Below are 20,341 nucleotides of genomic sequence, written 5' to 3' on the forward strand. Positions count from 1 at the left end.
TCCACCATGAGGCCAATGGTGACTTTAAAACAATTACAGTTTAATGGTTGTGATAGTTTTATCCTAAGGATGGATCAACAACATTGAAGTTACTCCACAATACTAACCTAAATGACAAAGAAGGAAGCTTGTACAGAATAGAATATTCCAAAACAAGCATCCTGTATGCAACAAGGAACAAAAGTAAAACCGCAAAACATGTCGCAAAGAAATGGTGGTGGCTGCATAATGTTATGGGTATGCTTGTCATCAAGGACTAGGGATTTTTTTGTGGGATGAAAAGAAACTGAATAGAGCTAAGCACAGGCAAAATTCTAGAGAAAACCCTGGTTCAGTCTGCATTCCAACAGACACTGGGAGACAAATTCACCTTCAGCAGGACAATAACCTGAAACAAAAGGCCAAATATACACTGGAGTTGCTTACCAAGACGACATTGAATGTTCCCGTGTTACGGTTTTTACTTAAATTGGCTTGAAAATATATGGCTAGACTTGAAAATGGCTGTCTAGCAATGATCAACAACCAACTTGACAGAGCTTGAAGAATTTTTAAAAGAATAATGTGCAAATATTGAACAATCCAGGTGTGCAAAGCTCTTAAGAGACTTACCCAAAAAGACTCAAAGCTGTAATCGCTGCCAAAGGTGATTCTAACATGTATTGACTCAGGGGTCTGAATACTTGAAAACATTCAATTACACTGGGAATAGATAGAACATCGCTCGGAGATGCACAACAATTATATAACATTAAAAATGGGTGAATCTTTCTTTTAAGAAGATGTTATAAATAGGCAGATCCATAACCAGTCAGACCCAAGTACAAAGGACTTGGAGTATAAGCATACAGTGCCTTCAGAAAGTACTCAGACCCCTTGACTTTTTCCACATTTTGTTACATTACAGCCTTATTCTAAAATGGATTTAAAAAATAATAATCTTCAGCAATCTACACACAATACCCCATAATGACAAAGAAAAAACAGATTTTTAGACATTTATGCAAATGTATTCAAAAAATTATAAACAGAAATACCTTATTTAAATAAGTATTCAGACCCTTTGCTATGAGACTCAAAATTGAGCTCAAGTGCATCCTGTTTCCATTGATCATCCTTGAGATTTTTCTACAACTTGATTGGAGTCCACCTGTGGTAAATTCCATTGATTGGACATGATTTGGAAAGGCACACACCTGTCTATATAAGGTCCCACAGTTGACAGTGCATGTCAGAGCAAAAACCAAGCCATGAGGTCAAAGGAATTGTCCGTAGAGCTCCAAGACAGGATTGTGTCGAGGCACAGATCTGGGAAGGCTACCAAAACATTTCTGCAGCATTCAAGGTCCCCAAGAACACAGTGGCCTCTATCATTCTTAAATGGAAGTAGTTTGGAACCACCAAGACTCTTCCTAGAGCTGGCCACCCGGCCAAACTGAGCAATCGGGGGAGAAGGGCCTTGGTCAGGGAGGTGACCAAGAACCCGATGGTCACTCTGACAGAGCTCCAGAGTTCCTCTGTGGAGATGGGAGAACCTTCCAGAAGGACAACCATCTCTGCAGCACTCCACCAATCAGGCCTTTATGGTAGAGTGGCCAGACGGAAGCCACTCCTCAGTTTTTCTGCGGCAGGGACTGGGAGACTAGTCAGGATCGAGAAAAAGATGAATGGAGCAAAGTACAGAGAGATCCTTGATGAAAACCTGCTCCAGAGTGCTCAGGACCTCAGACTGGGGGCGAAGGTTCACCTTTCAACAGGACAATGACCCTAAGCACACAAGCAAGACAACGCAGGAGTGGCTTCGGGACAAGTCTCTGAATGTCCTTGAGTGACCCAGCCTGAGCCCGGACTTGAAAATAGCTGTGCAGCAACGCTCCCCATCCAATCTGACAGAGCTTGAGAGGATCTGCAGAGAAGAATAGGAGAAACTCCCCAAATACAGGTGTGCCAAACTTGTAACGTCATACCCAAGAAGACTCGATGCTGTAATCGCTGCCAAAGGTGCTTCAACAAAGTACTAAGTAAAGGGTCTGAATACTTATGTAACTGTGATATTGTTTTGATTTTGAAAAAATTAATTAGCAAACATTTCTAAAAACCTGTTTTTGCTTTGCTATTATGGGGTATTGTGTGTAGATTGATGAGGAAAAATCAATTTTAGAATAAGGCTGTAACGTAACAAAATGTGGAAAAAGTTGAGGGGTCTGAATACTTTCCAAATGCACTGTAGGCCCTAAATGTAAGGTTAGTCAGTGGGTTATGCTATGGGCTAACCATTCATTATCTCTGATCCCCCTTAATTCATAAATCATTACCTAAAGTGATCACTGCAATTTATCTCTCAGACACTTCATCATATGCTTCAAATGCTTCTACAAGGGGAGGCTAGACCTGCTGCTCTGGGCCCATATTTATCAAGCATCTTGTGAAGGAGATTTAGGATCAGTTTTGTATTTTAAATCATAATGAATCCGATTATTATGGACAGAGAGGAACTGATCCTAGAAAACTCACAGCTCAGTGTGCAGATGAGAAGAAACCACTAATTTCCCATCGTAATAATCTCCATGATGTTGGGAGAATGTTGCAGACTAAGAGGGTGAAATCCTCCTGCTGTTATCTGCGGTTATACCAGGCAGCCCTGCCTCTCTCTCTGGAGCACACCTGTCTGCAGACGGATGGCCCCAGCCTGCAGCCTCTGCAGAGACGCACGCTGCTGCAGGGCTCACAGCAGCGTGCGTGCGTGCCCTCCTGCCTGCTAACGGAACAAACTGCGTTTCCCATGCACCCTTAAACCTGGCAATAACCTCCACTGGGCTGAGTGCCAGGGGGAACGGCTGGGGGGCGGGGCCAGGACTATGACTCACCGGCACACAGTGAGACATAATCGAACACGGCACCGCACCAAACCTCACGGCACTGCATCGAACAATCTTGAGCTCATGACTGATCACTACACACACACACACACACACCCACAGACACTATACACCTAAATCAACCCTTATAAACCCCAAGCTCAATAACGTTATGTGCCTTCCATTTTACATTTTAGTCATTTAGCAGACGCTCTTATCCAGAGCGACTTACAGTTAGTGAGTGCATACATTTTCTTTCTCTTCATACTGGCCCCCGTGGGCATCGAACCCACAACCCTGGCGATGCAAGCGCCATGCTATACCAACTGAGCTACACGGGGGTTGTGTGGAGATGGGAGAACATACGAAAAAGAGCTATACACTCAAAGCTATACACTTTCAAAACATAATAAAACCCCTCTGTATCAGGGCAGTCTTCAATATAGAGATAGGCCTAAATACAGTATCTATTATTATCATCCTGTACAATGAGTGTACAAAACATTAGGAACACCTGCCCTTTCCATGACATAGACTGACCAGGTGAATCCAGGTGAAAGCTAAGATCCCTTATTGATGTCACCTGTTAAATCCACTTCTATCAGTGTAGATGAAGGGGAGGACAGGTTAAAGATGGATTTTTAGGCATTGAGACAATTGAGACATGGATTGTATGTGTGCCATTCAGAGGGTGAATGTTCAAGACTAAATATTTAAGGGCCTTTAAACAGGGTATGGTAGTAGGTGCCAGGCGCACCGGTTTGAGTGTGTCAAAAACTGCAACGCTGCTGGGTTTTTGGAGACAACACGGGCCAGCATCCCTGTGGAATGCTTTCAACACCTTGTAGAGTCCATCCCCAGACAAATTCAGGCTGTTCTGAAGGCAAAAGAGGATGCAACTCAATATTAGGAATGTGTTCCTAATGCTTTGTACACTCAGTGTACGTACCTCTATGGTCTTCAGCCACTTACCCTCTTATTGTCAGCGTGGCTGTGGTAGAACTGGGAGATGACCTGCTTGCTCCCCTCTTTCTCCTTCTCCCCACTCAGCTGAAACCTCTCTGAGATGGGGGAGAAGCTGGTTCCATAGTCGTAAGACACGTACACCTACCATGTGACAAAGGAGAGAGGAAAGAGGTGAGAACATGGAAGTGATGGTACATGGTAAACAAGTGAAATCCACTATCAATGTAATTTTTGTTGTGATGCTTTTTGGACAGGACAAAATTAGGCTATGTCAAGTTTGATTTTTTAAATGCTTTTTGATGAAGGACACATTTCTAGTAGAGGAAAACATTACTTTAGAATGGGTGTATTGGGAGGGAGGCCATTAACTGACTCGGTAAAAGGAATCAAAGCATTTTAGGCAGTAGCTAGACTTTAGACTTTCCATCTACGGACTTTCCATCTACGGAGAGAAACACAATACTTGAGGAAAAGCTTTGTCCATGTTAAGTGACTACAGAGTGGAACTGTAGCTCCTTTAAGAGAGAACTCCAATCCAGAATGTTAAGAGGTGTTTAGTGTTCAATGCTGTTCTGTTCTGATCCCTCCTGTCCTGCAGATTCTACCAGAGACAATACATGAGTCAGGTCAAAGCTCTCGGATTCCCGTCAGAGTGCCAGACACCAAGGAGCTCAGACCACAGAGAACAGCACACAAAGCCCACTGAACCCACAACGCTGGCTGGAAGTTGTGGAGAGACACAAAACTAACAATTGTTGTACAAACAAACTGTCCTTCACCAGTGGGATCTCTGCGGTTTAGTATAAACCACTTGTTTTTCAAATGGCATCACATCTTAAGTTAACCCCTTGAGGAGCACGGGAGGTCCTTCTTACAGTGTGAACAAAAGCAGTGGGGGTAGCGTGGGTTACTGTAAGCTGAGCGTGAGTATCAGACAGGATAGGGAGCTGATATAATCAAAAGCAGAGAGAGTAGAGAGAGAGAGAGATGTAACAGATGGAGGGATTAATCCATGGCTCAGTGAATCTGATCTGTGAGTGGAGAGGAAGCACACAGCTGGCTGGCAGGCAGGCAGGCGAGGCCATTGCGCCATCTCATTAGCACAGTGGAACAGGTCTGGGCCTCGCAGCACTGACAACATGTGGCCTGTCACTGTCACTGACCAATGGGCGCCCATGCACACGCACACACACACACAAACGCACATGCACGCACGCACGCACACACACACGGATACACAAAGACAACATTACACAACCAAACTGTGGTTAACCCAGTATTATCATTTCTGCCATGGTACCTCGAACAAAGGAGTCTAAATTTGAAGGGGAAAAAGACAGCTGAAATGTACAGTCCAAAGTAAAACAGTCAGGAGGGTGTTATCTGAAAAGAGGGCAACGTGAATTGAGAGGGAAGGAGAAGATTCAAAGTGGCTAAAAACAGCATGGCTGTAAAGCAACACGCAGGCGTTAGGCTATGTAGTTGTGGATAGGTTCATGGATATGTTCTTTTTCATGCGACTGTGGATCCCCCTCCCACACACAAGGTGTGTTAATGTACTTACAGGAAATGTAGGCTATTACATTAGTGTACTCACAGGAAGTGTACTACTGTACTCGCAGGAAGTGTACTACTGTAGTCACAGGAAGTGTATTCTGGTACACAGAGGAAGTGTATTCCGGTACACAGAGGAAGTGTATTACGGTACACAGAGGAAGTGTATTACGGTACACAGAGGAAGTGTATTACGGTACACAGAGTAAGTGTATTCTGGTGCGCAGAGGAAATGTATTACGGTACACAGAGGAAGTGTATTCCGGTGCACAGAGGAAGTGTATTCCGGTACACAGAGGAAGTGTACTACTGTACTTACAGGATGTGTACTACTGTACTCGCAGGAAGTGTACTCCTGTACTCACAGGAAATGTACTACTGTGTACTCACCGAGCTAGTCTTGGGACCTGTGGCTCCGACACTGTCTCTGGCCAACGCCACAATGACATTGCTCTTCTCCCCGGCCCAGTGCACCACCATCTGGTTATGGGAATCGTTCAGGTTGGCCTGCAAAGAAAAGAACAGTCTCTCAACTGACCTGTTGTATTCTTGTTCTGTTTGATCAAAATGCAGCTCAACACGAGTCCAGTGAATTATGCATACATCTGAAAATTACAGTCGCTTTTATCTCCGATAAACGTCCTTGGAACCTATCAAATTAGTTATGAAATGCTATTATCAGCTAGACATTGTAATGATTTTGCTGGGTTCGCGGCATCTGCTTAGCTGGTAGAAATCCCTCTGTGAAAGGTTGCTGTACCTTGCCTGGCTGTGTCTGGCATTTCTTTATTCATTCTTTTATCCAGTTAAGCTCACTGATGCACGTTACTACGGCGACGGACTTTGTGGTCTTATTGTTACGACCTTGCGAGGAGCACCTGGCTAAAGGCTCCTCTCCCTCTCGGTGTGTGTGTGTGTGTGTGACAACAAACAGTGACCAGCTTTAGCTCACATCGCCCACTTTCAGAGGCCTTCACTGTGTCCATTGAAACAACACAATGCTGCTACTAAGTGCTTGTGGTAGATGTAGTAGTGTAACAGCAGAAGGCACCGCTCAAACAAACGCTAATGCTCCATTGGTGCAGCTCTGACAATAAGATCTGTGAAGTGTGAATCCCCAAAAAGTATGTCATTTTAATTCCCACTGCTGTTGCCTCTCATCTGAGTGCTCCTCTCTCTCATTCTTAATGTATCATTCTGCAGGGGGCTGTGGGTCTTTAAAAAGCTTAGTTTTCTCCATTTACTACAGTATTTCTACCGACTTGGACTTTGAAAAGACCGTAATTTCTGTATAAATGATAAACAGACGTTCATCTTCTTTCAGTGGTAACTTTACACCAACTATTGGTACTATGGCTTGTAGACTTAGTAATGGAATATGATTTCTGCTGCAAATTGCTACAAAATAGCCTACAAGAGTTTGTTGTGTATATTAGCATGATTTCAGCATGAACATTGTAATAAGGTAGATCATTCCATGTAATAACATTCTCATAGCCTGAGAAAAATTGTAGAACACTTCTAACTGGACTTGTCTAATACGAAACGCTCATTCAGAAGGTTTTAAAACATTTCGCTATGGTGGGCCCTACTGAACATGTCCCAGGAGGTCAGCTGAGTAAAAGGCAAGGCTGTATTCAAGGCTGAGATGACACTGCAGTAAATCTCAGAGCCTTTTAAGCCTCATTGCCCGCAGAGCATGTTAAGGGGTGCCGGTGTGGTCCTTCTGACACAGCTGAATCAGGAGAGTGATGGCACTGGCAAATTGCTGCAAATGGCAGCATGAGACACAATCTACTGAGCACGATAACAAAAATTGGCCATTAACATCAGTTAATGGCATGAGCATCACTCAAACCGTCTCCAGTTACATGAAGCATTGTACTATGCTTGGGGTTAGGGCCTCACAAGCTCACTGTTGTCCGTTGGGTCCCAAAAGGTCTGGCTACCATTAGCTATATCTCATAAAAACAGCTTTTAGAGTAGATGGGACTGTAACTGCATTCTTTTTAGATTTGTGATAAAATGAATAATAGGTCTAATCATTGTGTCTAGATATTTTGGGCTACCTTGAGCACAATGACATCTCCTATTGCTTGTGGTCTTGCAAGTGATTGATGTTATTACCAAAGACAGTACAGCATGAAGATAGGCTAAAACTGCTTCTCCAATAGAAATCCCTGATCACACTTGGCTCATGCGTAGAAACACTTCATTGGGTCTAACGGTCGTCTCGCGCATAACTGCGCATGTGCAGGCCGTCAAATCAAAGGCACTCCTTCGATATAAAGTCGCTTTCGTTCCCGGAAGTCTTGCGATGTTGCACCTCTAGGTTAAGAAACTCTGTGATAGTACTGCTGCCATTGAGGCCTTCAAGTAAATGTTGGGCCCGAAAATGTGCCTAACTTTGATAATAGCAATAAAGAGTCCGGTTTAGCTCTGCCAAATGGTTTTTAGCATAGATAGTCAAGATTCCACATGTTGAGTTTGCTAGTATGATAGTTAGAGGATAGAAAGTGGCTGAGAAAGCAGTGACCCAGTACATCTGTCTCTTAGGAAGCATGTTGGTCACTGGGGTATTAGGACGGGTGGTCACACAAAGGCAACCAGCAGTCTTCACTATGCAAGTGCCAGGGATTCTAACACTACAAATTCCTTTGCACTAGTGCATTGACGTAAGCTCTGGTAGCATCTGACAAGCCCCAAATTATTCAACACCAAGTCAGGAAGAATGCAGACTTCTCTCTTTTTTTTTTACTCTGCCAAACCTTGACACTCACCAGAGAGGAACAGTAAATGTATCTGTCCGTAGCTCACGGCTCATGCTCCTTTTGCACTATCTGGACGAAGCTAGATTAATAGTTGCAAAACTCCATCGGAATGGAAAAGGAAGTACGCAAATCATGCCTTACAAAAGCCAAGGCCGAGTGTCTGAAGGAGACTGGTCAATGCTGATTCCATCAGTCCAAACTTAAAAGCACAATATCGACTAGGCATTCAGTCACATCAATCTGGACTCTCCTGAAAATTATTTTTCATTGGCAAACATGTAATCCAGGAGACGCTTTTCTGGTTCCCAAAAATTGTTTTGTGCCCTACTAAACACGACCTTGGTGCTACTACGTCAATCTGTTTCCTAAACAACAACAAGCAAAGAAAACCCCCAGTGAAATAGGGTGAGTATTTACATCTCTCCCATCATGGTCTCCTTCATTATTCAAGAGAGCAGAATGAACCACTGCTGAAAGAGTGTCACCGTTGGAGCGGAGCTGAACCGACGATGACATCATCTGCCTGCTGCAGAACTCGCATTCAGTGCAAACGTTACATTTGCAATTTTCAAGTGTGTATTTTTTGCTGGATGCAGAACAATCGCACCACTGTGCTCTGTGACAGTCATGCCACACATTAGCAAATGTTTTTATATACACTGAATGACGGCCAACTAGCTGCGACAGGCCCTGATATCAGTGTGTTATAGGCTAGTTGTTTATCTCCCCATAGTGTAGTCTGTGCTAGGCTATGTTATGTAAAGGGATGCTCTGCTCTGTGGAATCTCTGAAGTAGCCTCCTTGACAGAGACTAGAGTCCTTCTTCACAAGGCTGAATGATAAGTGGGTTAACATGGCAGATCATGCTGAATGTCTCAATGCTGTTGCCAGCTGAAGAGTAGCCAGCCAGCAAAACATTAGTGAGTGCCTGGCACATTCTTTTGGGGTAAAATGTGAGAAACAACCGTGAAGTGAGGCTTGAGGTGAGCTTTGTGTGTGTGTGTGTATACATTTTACTATACTTGTGAGTACCAGAAGTCCTCACAAGAATAGTAAACCAACTAAAATTGTGAGGACATTTTGGCGGTCCCAAAAAGGCTTCACAAGTATAGTAAAACATAGCTCTGTGTGTGTGTGTGTTCGTTCCTCGGGAGGTTAAGTTGGTGCTGCACAAACACATTCATTCAGCTCCAGGTGATTTAGTACGTCCTTCATCTGGCCTTGATAGACTAGTCAGCTGAAATGCAGCTCACAAACACACACACCAGAGCAGTGAAAATGCCCTTTTGGACATACCTTTTCCACATCTGCATTGTTCGCCTTCTTTACTGCAACTTGCAGTAAATTTACTCCGATTCCTAACAGTAAGTGAGTGTTTGAAGGGTCAAAAACTAGTCTGTGGTTGTAGTCCTGAAAGGATATGTCATAGACTGTGACAGACTGTAGTAAATTATATACAAACACAAAAGAAACCAATTAAAAGTTTGAAGGGGACCAAGCTGGTGTAGCTTGCGAATGCTTGTTCTCTCGCTCACTGTCTCACACACACCGATAGGCCAAAATAAAGAATGAGACAGCAACAAGCTGTCCAATAAAACTGCAGATATTCAACCATGATTTCTTCATGATGATCAAAGATTATCAGGATTCTGATTGATTACCATAGCACCTATTTTTCCCTGGCACTCGCTTCTCTGCAGTTAGCAAACAGTATGAGTTGTCTTACTACATTAGGCCTAATCTCTTGAAACTCAACACAAAACTGTAAACATACGTATCCTTCTCGCTCACACAGGCTCATAGAACTAGGCTAGACGACATGCATCAGAACAAGTCCAGGCACCAGACAAGTGTAGTCAATGGATTCATCTAGGCTCCTTACGTGTGACATGATGACCACTGTGACTACTATGAACACTAATGAGGAAAATTAGTACAGCCAAGCATTCCCCAAGCCAGACCAAACATCACCATGGCACATGACACTTGTATTGTGGTCTAATGCACAAACCCTGTTTGATCTGTTTACTATGTGTCATGTGGCAGGGAACCAGATCCTGCAGCAAAACAATTTGCAAAGCAACACAAAACCACTATTGGACAAGTTCAGGTATGACCTCTGCGTTTCACTCTGTTTCAAGACGTTCTGTCTCTGCTGAACAGGACTTAGGCGCTAGACTAGGCTTGGCTCTCTTGTTTGTTTTGAGTGAGAATATCGACTGGCAGATTCTCAAGACAGGTTTCAGTCACACTCCCCGCTTGAATTTCACAATACAGGCCCCTCCGTGACTGCCTCCACCGCATGACTATGGGTTTTTACTGGAAGTCATGTCTCAGAGTTTTTCTATTTCATTTCCTAATTCTTTGAGCTCATTATCAGGAATGAAGGCTATATTTTTGGTCAATTACCTGGAACTCTAAACCCACATTCTTAGTTCTTAAACTAAGGAACTATGATTAATTGTATCCACATTTCACACACTGACAACATCTGATACAGATTTGTACAACAATTCAATTTAAAGTGAGAATTATATCCATATCTTGATCTATGTAGCTCAGCTAACTTGAACTTAAATGCCCAAATAACAGCCCTACAGATGCTACAAAAAGCCTACCTTATTTATTTATAAACAAAGTATGTACCTTTTTATGAATTTTATACATTTTCGCTGCAGCACCTTTAGAAACTTCTAGGCTGAATCCCCATGAGTGCCATATCTAATGAACAAAGCTATTTAATCCCTCAAGATATTGGCTTTCCTCTACTGTGACAGTTAGGGAAATGGGTGTGTGAGGAGACACTGGCTGTGTTTATTTTGTGTTCGGTGGGGGGAAAAACTGTGTGCTTTTTGGGGATATTTCTGAAGGGGGGGGCTAAACAACAGCTTACTCTCATTCCAAGAAGACATCATCTGGCCTACAGTTAACCTAAACCCACATCTGATTCAATGAACACCCTCCGGAACAAAACATGACATCAGACCAGCAGAGGAATTCTAAAGTGGCAAAAACATATCCAAAATTGATCACATAAGCAACCATTTCTGTTCCAATTTGAGGATGTGTGGAATGCAGAGAATACTGAAGGGCAGACTACCGTGATAAATACAGTGGGGGAAAAAAGTATTTAGTCAGCCACCAATTGTGCAAGTATTTAGTCAGCCACCAATTGTGTAAGGAAAAAAAAATCCAGAAAATCACATTGTAGGATTTTTAATGAATTTATTTGCAAATTATGGTGGAAAATAAGTATTTGGTCAATAACAAAAGTTTCTCAATACTTTGTTATATACCCTTTGTTGGCAATGACACAGGTCAAACGTTTTCTGTAAGTCTTCACAAGGTTTTCACACACTGTTGCTGGTATTTTGGCCCATTCCTCCATGCAGATCTCCTCTAGAGCAGTGATGTTTTGGGGCTGTCGCTGGGCAACACGGACTTTCAACTCCCTCCAAAGATTTTCTATGGGGTTGAGATCTGGAGACTGGCTAGGCCACTCCAGGACCTTGAAATGCTTCTTACGAAGCCACTCCTTCGTTGCCCGGGCAGTGTGTTTGGGATCATTGTCATGCTGAAAGACCCAGCCACGTTTCATCTTCAATGCCCTTGCTGATGGAAGGAGGTTTTCACTCAAAATCTCACGATACATGGCCCCATTCATTCTTTCCTTTACACGGATCAGTCGTCCTGGTCCCTTTGCAGAAAAACAGCCCCAAAGCATGATGTTTCCACCCCCATGCTTCACAGTAGGTATGGTGTTCTTTGGATGCAACTCAGCATTCTTTGCCCTCCAAACACGACGAGTTGAGTTTTTACCTAAAAGTTATATTTTGGTTTCATCTGACCATATGACATTCTCCCAATCCTCTTCTGGATCATCCAAATGCACTCTAGCAAACTTCAGACGGGCCTGGACATGTACTGGCTTAAGCAGGGGGACACGTCTGGCACTGCAGGATTTGAGTCCCTGGCGGCGTAGTGTGTTACTGATGGTAGGCTTTGTGACTTTGGTCCCAGCTCTCTGCAGGTCATTCACTAGGTCCCCCCCGTGTGGTTCTGGGATTTTTGCTCACCGTTCTTGTGATCATTTTGACCCCACGGGGTGAGATCTTGCGTGGAGCCCCAGATCGAGGGAGATTATCAGTGGTCTTGTATGTCTTGCATTTCCTAATAATTGCTCCCACAGTTGATTTCTTCAAACCAAGCTGCTTACCTATTGCAGATTCAGTCTTCCCAGCCTGGTGCAGGTCTACAATTTTGTTTCTGGTGTCCTTTGACAGCTCTTTGGTCTTGGCCATAGTGGAGTTTGGAGTGTGACTGTTTGAGGTTGTGGACAGGTGTCTTTTATACTGATAACAAGTTCAAACAGGTGCCATTAATACAGGTAACGAGTGGAGGACAGAGGAGCCTCTTAAAGAAGAAGTTACAGGTCTGTGAGAGCCAGAAATCTTGCTTGTTTGTAGGTGACCAAATACTTATTTTCCACCATAATTTGCAAATAAATTCATAAAAAATCCTACAATGTGATTTTCTGCAAAAAAAAAATCTCTATTTGTCTGTCATAGTTGATGTGTACCTATGATGAAAATTACAGGCCTCTCATCTTTTTAAGTGGGAGAACTTGCACAATTGGTGGCTGACTAAATAATTTTTTTCCCCACTGTAAGAAATCACATTATGGAGATACTCAGCAATGTGACTTCATCATACACAACAGCCCAACATCTTACAGAAATCCACCACAACAAAAACCTAATATGCAAAGACTGCCACTATTGGCTCTTCACAATATTTGCACCCTCCAGTAAGGCATGCACCTCCACATTGGGAAGACTCTATAGTGGCACTCTTGGCTAATTAGAATTATGTTGTTGTTGATGTCTGTCACCCAGCTATGATGGTGTGTGTTACTGCTAAGTCTATGTATACTGTCATTTGGATTTTACAGACACAACTGTGTGATTGTGGTGACATGCTATGATCACCAGGTTTCAGAAAAACTAGTCAGATAAAAATAAAATAATGTATTGGATTGGTTAAGAAGATAATTCAAAGACTTCGTGCAATACATGTGTGTCGGTCTGTCGGTAAGTTAGACATTAAAACGGAGGGTTTGTTTACTAGATACAGTGACGTAGTTGAATAGGTTATGCCAGAGCATTCTATGGCAGCTCAAGCCTTACATTGGGAAGAAAGAGCCCGCCATGGCATCGTATGCTGAAAGGTAACAGTGTGTGCTAAAACGTCTAGTAGCTACCTAGCTACAGTGGTACTGATAGTCACACACTTGGCAATAAGCTAGACTGACTTCGACAGCCTGGCTTTGGTTATTTGCTCTTCACCTCTCCTCGTCAAGGGTCGTGCATGAAATGAGAGAGCCATAGAGGCTGCTGAGGTCCGTTACTAAACTAGCTAGCTGCTAAACCTAACTAGCTACTGTAGCTAACTATAGATAACCTTCTGATTGTGACGTGAGACCAGCTAGCTACCTGCTTTCAATAGAAGTAATGCATTACCTGTCCATACACCTTTGGCACGGGTGGTTCGACTGCACTCCGCCGATTGCGATGCTGATACATGCCCGAAGCTCTGTCTTCCCTTGCACTACGTACAGCTCGTCGCTTCGCATCCGTGCCTATTCCATGGATAAATTCTTCATTTGCGTTCACCGTAGAAAAACCCGTGTCCTGCGGTAGCAAGAACCGCTGGTCTCGATGAAGACGAAGGGTGGAGGAAAATGTCCCAGGAGCAAAGAAAAATAACAAATATATTGTAAACCTAAGAGGGGGCAGCATCTTGACTGTCTGTCTTGTCGCCATGTTTGTGTATGTTTCGTTTAGGTAACTAGAAGAGCTCCTTCGAGTGGCGATTGGAGTAAGCGTAGGAGGCACGTCCCCCAACACACCCTCCCCTAAGCAAAGTCTGCTAGTAAAAAACAAAAAATACTCCGCGTTGCGTCGTGCTTAAGAACAGCCCTTAGCTGTGGTATATTAACCATATACCACACACCCTCGTGCCTTATTTGTTAAGTATACAACACTACATGTCAAGTCCTTACACATGCTAGCAAAAAAACCTGAAGGACAAAAATCTGAAGGACAAACTTCAAACGGCCCAAAAAAATAATAAATTTGAATTATAGGCCTACTCAAGCTCAGCCCTAGGAAGCACATTGGTCCTAATCATTTCAGGGAACTGAACAGTTGATCTCCGGGAGGTGCAGATCAAACTGTTGATGGTTTTTAAAGTTGTACATGACAGACCTTGCCCCAGGTTACCTGTCTGGTTATTTTAATTTAATTAGAGACTCTCATAGCCATCACACCATAGCCAGTGTTGCCAATATCAGACCCCTGCGCTATGGGAGCATAGCAGGAAAAAGCTATTTTCTTAACACTGGTGCAGATGAATGGAATGGTGCACCAAACCATAAAACCATCCCTATGCTAGGGATTTTTAAGATAAACCTTAAGAAATAGTGTATGGGCAAAATGCTTTTAAACCTCATTGCCTTAAAGCAGTGGTTCCCAACCTTTTTCAGTTATTGTACCACCAACTGAATTTTGCTCTGCCCGGATACCCCTGAAGTACCCCCTCATGTGCATTTTACCAGTAGGCCTATGGTCTCATGAGTCTTCTCAAGTACCCCATGTGGATAGTCCTAGTACCCCTGGTTGGGAACCACTGGCTTAAATAAAGTATGATTGTTTCAGCTAACTTTACTTGGTCATCTATTTTATTCCTAATAAGGTTTCCTTCCTATTGATGAGATTTATTTGAGATTAATTTAGTTTTCATGTTATAATGTTATAATGTTGTGTATATTTAGTTTTTATGTATTTTCAAGACAACCACAAAGGAAATATGTTGTACACTTTTTTGTGTCATCCTCAGTGCGTTTAATGGCATTGTACTGCATCCACATGTGTGGTGTATTGTGTTTAAAATTGCTAAGCAAATAACACTTGAAATTGCATTCAATTTACGACTGTCTTGATCATCTAAGCTACTGCTTTAAGCCTGTGCGGTTTTAAAGCATTTTGCCCATAATCTATTTGCCATAAACTAAATAAATATGTCCCCAGAAAGCAAAGCTTTTCCTTGTATATGATTCACCATTATCATCATTATCTACAAGGGGAATAGAATAGATCAGAATAGAATAAAGCAGCTATGTTCACACAAACAAGTATCTTAGTTCTCACTCCCACCACTGGACAATAGGCAGACATGACAAATCATACAACATAACCTACTGTACTGCAAATGCACGAAAACACAACCTGCGCTTATATCACATGCAGAGTCAATATGACAGTTGTCTCCAACCGAGTACATTAGCAACAGGATTTGATATGAAGTAAAGTGGATATGGGGGCTTTTTCACTGTGTTTTTTCATTGATTCGGTGATACACTTTCACAATAGATTGTGAAATAAATGTGTCTTATAGACAACTGGCTACATATGGTTTATTTGGTTATAGGTACACCTTTGGAGTTGGTTATAGGTACACCTTTGGAATAATCTGAATCAATCTTGAGGTCACCAGTAATTCCTGTGTGCGATTTATGACTTGAAAAAAGGCTGGCCGCTTGCAATAATTGACTCTCAATTAGATCCTTACACATACAGATTGTTCTACTGCACATTGCTGATTATTTCCCCAAAGGCAGAGAGGTGTGGAAAGGGACATAGACGTTGCCATGGGAGATCCCTAGGGGCCTGCACATAAATCTTACAAGGGGAGGAAATCTTCAGTAGTTATGTCAAATATTGTTATAAATAGCTCTGGCTGGGTTGGTCTGCAACAGCTCATTGATCTATCTGTGGTTATGTGTCATTGAGGAAGAAGGGAGGTGTAGCTACCCTATACCAATTGTGCTGACCAGGCACAGGTTTTTCGGAAACTGCCATCAGGAGGATCATTGTTGTGTTCATACAGCAGACACAGATTTTAAATGGCAATTAATTTTCTCATATAAAAACACTTATCTTCAATTACAGATGTAGTTAAATAAATTCACAGGTAACAAAGGGGAATTCAGACTGCCTTTATTATAGACAAGACAGCCAAGCAGCACATGGACTGAAAATACACAAGGATAAACATCAACCAATTCAGGACTTGCTGTATATAAAGTACCAGAGGCTCATTGCATAATCAGACATTGCCAATAAAATATTTGAATATTTTGGGATATTGGATTTTGTTAAAAAATGTCTTTAATATTCTTCACTGTCTATACAGTAGGTGGCGGTAGATCATACTAGTTTGAACAGTAGGTTGGTGAAATGTATGGAACTTTCTGATTGGCTCGCGCAAATCACTCGGAATTCGAATTTGGCAAACCAAACGGATACACAAAAGTAAGTCTACTTTTAAAATGTTTTAGGTAGCTAGCTAATCAATTTTACATAACGCATTTTTGTAAATTACGTTGATGGATTACTTTGAAATAAATTAAGGATGTGTTTATGCAAAAATTATAGCTAACTAGCGATAAGGCCCTACCAGCTACCGTTGGCTAACCAAACGTTAGCTAGCAGTGTTTGTTAGTTGAGGTCAGCTGCGCTGATTCTGCAGCCGATAGCATGTTGTTAGCTAGCTGCAGTTTTTCAGTTAGACAGGCGCAGAAACATTAGCGAACGTTAACGATAGCATGTTACACGGTGTTCAAATATAGTCTCTCATCAGCCATTGTAGCTAACCACACATCTCTACAGGTAACTTTTTAGCAAGCAGTGAGTGTGAGAAACGTTTAAGTGACCAATGCCAGGCAGAGTGATGCCACCGACAGGAAGGGGAATGGACAACAAAGGCCCAAAACAAAAATTTGCACAAGAGGTCAGAAAATGCTGCAGTTTTGATGTCATCTGCTGAAAAAGTACATAAACTCCCAGGGCCATTAGAAAAACAAGTCTTTCATCCACCTTTGGGATAGCCTAGCTAACTTACGTATTTCCATCTATTCTCAACTCAACCATATCAATTTCCATTTCTTATTAGTTAGTCCATGCAAATCCATATTGATTGTGTTGTAGTATTTGAGTTGTCTTTTCTCTTTCATATATATATATAGGTTGAACAAACATCTGCATATTGTGACAATTCTTCAGCAAAAAAGAAAAAAGCACATAGTAGTAAAACACCAGCTTCATACTCTTCAGATTTGTTTGAGGCTGCACTTACAGGTATGCACATATTTGCGTTAGGAATCATTTCTATCTCTCTGTTTCATAGATCAGAATGATAAATGTTTGGCTCAATTGATACCATTTACAATAAATAATATATATCTAACAATAGAATGTAGCTCAGGTGGTAGAGCATGGCGCTTGCAATGCCAGGATAGTGGGTTCAATTCCTGAGACCAACCCGTACTTAAAATGTATGCACTTATGACTGTAAGTTGCTTTGGATAAAAGTGTCTGGTAAATGGCATGTATTATTTTTATATATATATATATATATATATATATATATATATATATATATATATATAATATACAGTTCCAGTCAAACGTTTGGACACACCTACTCATTCAAGGGTTTTTCTTTATTTTTTACTATTTTCTACATTGTAGAATAATAGTGAATACATCAACACATATGGAAATAACACATATGGAATCATGTAGTAACCCAAAAAGTATTAAACAAATCAAAATATATTTTATATTTGAGATTCTTCAAATAGTCACCCTTTGCCTTGATGACAGCTTTGCACACTCTTGGCATTCTCTCAACCAGCTTCACCTGGAATGCTTTTCCAACAGTCTTGAAGAAGTTCCCACATATGCTGAGCACTTGTTGGCTGCTTTTCCTTCACTCTGCCGCCCGACTCATCCCAAACCATCTCAATTTGGTTGAGGTCGGGGGATTGTGGAGGCCAGGTCATCTGATGCAGCACTCCATCACTCTCCTTCTTGGTAAATTAGCCCTTACACAGCCTGGAGGTGTGTTGGGTCATTGTCCTCTTGAAAAACAAATGATAGTCCCACTAAGCCCAAACCAGATGGGATGGCGTATCGCTGCAGAATGCTGTGGTCGCCATGCTGGTTAAGTGTGCCTTGAATTCTAAATAAATCACAGACAGTGTCACCAGCAAAGCACCCCCACACCATAACACCTCCTCCTCCATGCTTTACGGTGGGAAATACACATGCAGAGATCATCCGTTCACCCACACCGCGTCTCACAAAGACACAGCGGTTGGAACCAAAAATCTCAAATTTGGACTCCAGACCAAAGGACATATTTCCACCGGTCTAATGTCCATTGCTCGTGTTTCTTGGTCCAAGCAGGTCTCTTCTTCTTATTGGTGTCCTTCAGTAGTGGTTTCTTTGCAGCAATTCGACCATGAAGGCCTGATTCACACAGTCCCCTCTGAACAGTTGATGTTGAGATGTGTCTCTTACTTGAACTGTGAAGCATTTATTTGGGCTGTAATTTCTGAGGCTGGTAACTCTAATGAACTTATCCTCTGCAGCAGAGGTAACTCTGGGTTTTCCATTCCTGTGGCGGTCCTCATGAGAGCCAGTTTCATCATAGCGCTTGATGGTTTTTGCGACTGCAAAACTTTCAAAGTTCCTGACATTTTCCGTATTGACTGACCTTCAATGTGGTCTTTTACCAAATAGGGCTATCTTCTGTATACCCCCCTACCTTGTCACAACACAACTGATTGGCTCAAACGCATTAAGACTTAAATAAATTCCACAAATTAGCTTTTAAGAAGGCACAACTGTTAATTGAAATGCATTCCAGGTGACTACCTCATGAAGCTGGTTGAGAGAATGCCAAGAGTGTGCAAAGTTGTCATCAAGGCAAAGAGTGGCTATTTGAAGAATCTCAAATATAAACTATATTTTGATTTGTTTAACACTTTTTTGGTTACTACATGATTCCATATGTATTATTTCATAGTTTTGATGTCTTCACTATTATTCTACAATTTTTAATATGTGTTTATATATATATTCTTTTTTAAATATGTGTTTGATACAGAGCAATTGACATTACTACTGTTTTTATTTTCCTTCAAATGCTAGGTGCAAATAGAGAGGTCAACATGCTATTTTCCAAATACTCTGAAGTTTTGAGGTAGGTACAACAAAGGTAATGTGACAAATGTGTTGAGAACAGGTTTTCATTCCATTCTTCCTGTCAGATCACATTTTGGAGTTTAAATGTCAGTGCTTAGCCCACATCACATATTACGTTAGGTACCCAGGCAAGCATTCTGCATACACACATTGGCGAATATGCTTTTCTTGAAATAATATGTACACACCATCATGTCCATCATACATAGTGCCTTTGTTTCCTACAGTGAGAGGGCTGCAATAGATGCCTCACAAGTTAGGGAGTTGGAAGACATATTGATGGAGGCCAGAAACTTGGAGTCACACCTGAAAGAGAAGAAAGATCACTTGAGGCGTACCTTGGCTCTTATTTCTGACAAACTGCAGGGATAGACTAGCTACATAGGCCTATGCGCTAAAGACATTTGTAAATATTTCCTCACGGATCTCAATCAGTAACATGTCAGTACTTTTATTTTGACCTGTATGCTTTTTATGTTGACTGTCTTCACTCTTAATCCCACATTGGCAAACACAATGTGAGTGTCATTGTGGTTCATTTCTTTATAAATGAGCTATTTCTTTATATTTAAGCATCTAGAATACTGTAGATCTAGGCCTATGTAGCCTACTGTAAACAATAAATAGGTTTAAAAGATTGACTTTTCGTCTTTGAAAATGTATAAAATCAATTATCTTTTTTACTTGAGGCAGTGAAAAATAGCCTAACCATTACCAATCAGGAAACTAACTTTTAGGAAGTAACTGTGTTGTGTGAGTGACCACACGAGTCAATGGATTCCGTTCAGACTGTAGTACTAATTAATCTGTGTATCACATGGAATATTGCGTGGCGTTATCATAGTCTATATTTCACTTTTTCCAATAGTATTTTTGAATTTTGATTACGACCTTTTTGGTGGTGAGTGGACCAAATTATAAAAAGATTAGCCCATGGCTTTTCTTAATACATGGCCTTTGTGTTTTTACTCTGATGGGCCTCTCCTAATTTTTTTCTGATAGAGGCCTTCTATGAGTTATAGTGGAGTTGAATGTCCCATGGAAACCATAGGGAATGTTCACAGGCACCTCAGCTCTGCCC

General features: G+C 41.8%; 1 protein-coding gene and 1 long non-coding RNA gene across 3 annotated transcripts in view; one reads left to right on the forward strand and one right to left on the reverse strand.

Moving 5' to 3' along the window:
• LOC121565072 (sortilin-related receptor-like) overlaps window positions 1–14,025 on the reverse strand; it is a 65,776-nt gene extending 51,751 nt beyond the window's left edge. For both annotated transcript variants that reach the window (XM_041875970.2, XM_041875968.2), the window contains exons 1-3: window positions 13,669–14,025; window positions 5,769–5,885; window positions 3,831–3,965 (exon numbers count right to left, since the gene is read on the reverse strand). In XM_041875970.2, coding sequence (XP_041731904.1) covers window positions 3,831–3,965; window positions 5,769–5,885; window positions 13,669–13,971 — 555 coding nt within the window. In that variant the 5' untranslated portion in view covers window positions 13,972–14,025. The remainder of the gene's footprint in view (window positions 1–3,830; window positions 3,966–5,768; window positions 5,886–13,668) is intronic.
• Window positions 14,026–16,299: 2,274 nt separating this feature from the next.
• LOC121567123 lies at window positions 16,300–17,326 on the forward strand. The gene is made up of 3 exons (XR_006001051.2): window positions 16,300–16,521; window positions 16,879–16,999; window positions 17,235–17,326. It is a non-coding gene; the product is annotated as an uncharacterized LOC121567123 (long non-coding RNA).
• Window positions 17,327–20,341: the final 3,015 nt, after the last annotated feature.

This window comes from Coregonus clupeaformis, chromosome 5 (genome assembly GCF_020615455.1).
Source record: "Coregonus clupeaformis isolate EN_2021a chromosome 5, ASM2061545v1, whole genome shotgun sequence".
Classification (NCBI taxonomy): Eukaryota; Metazoa; Chordata; class Actinopteri; order Salmoniformes; family Salmonidae; genus Coregonus; species Coregonus clupeaformis.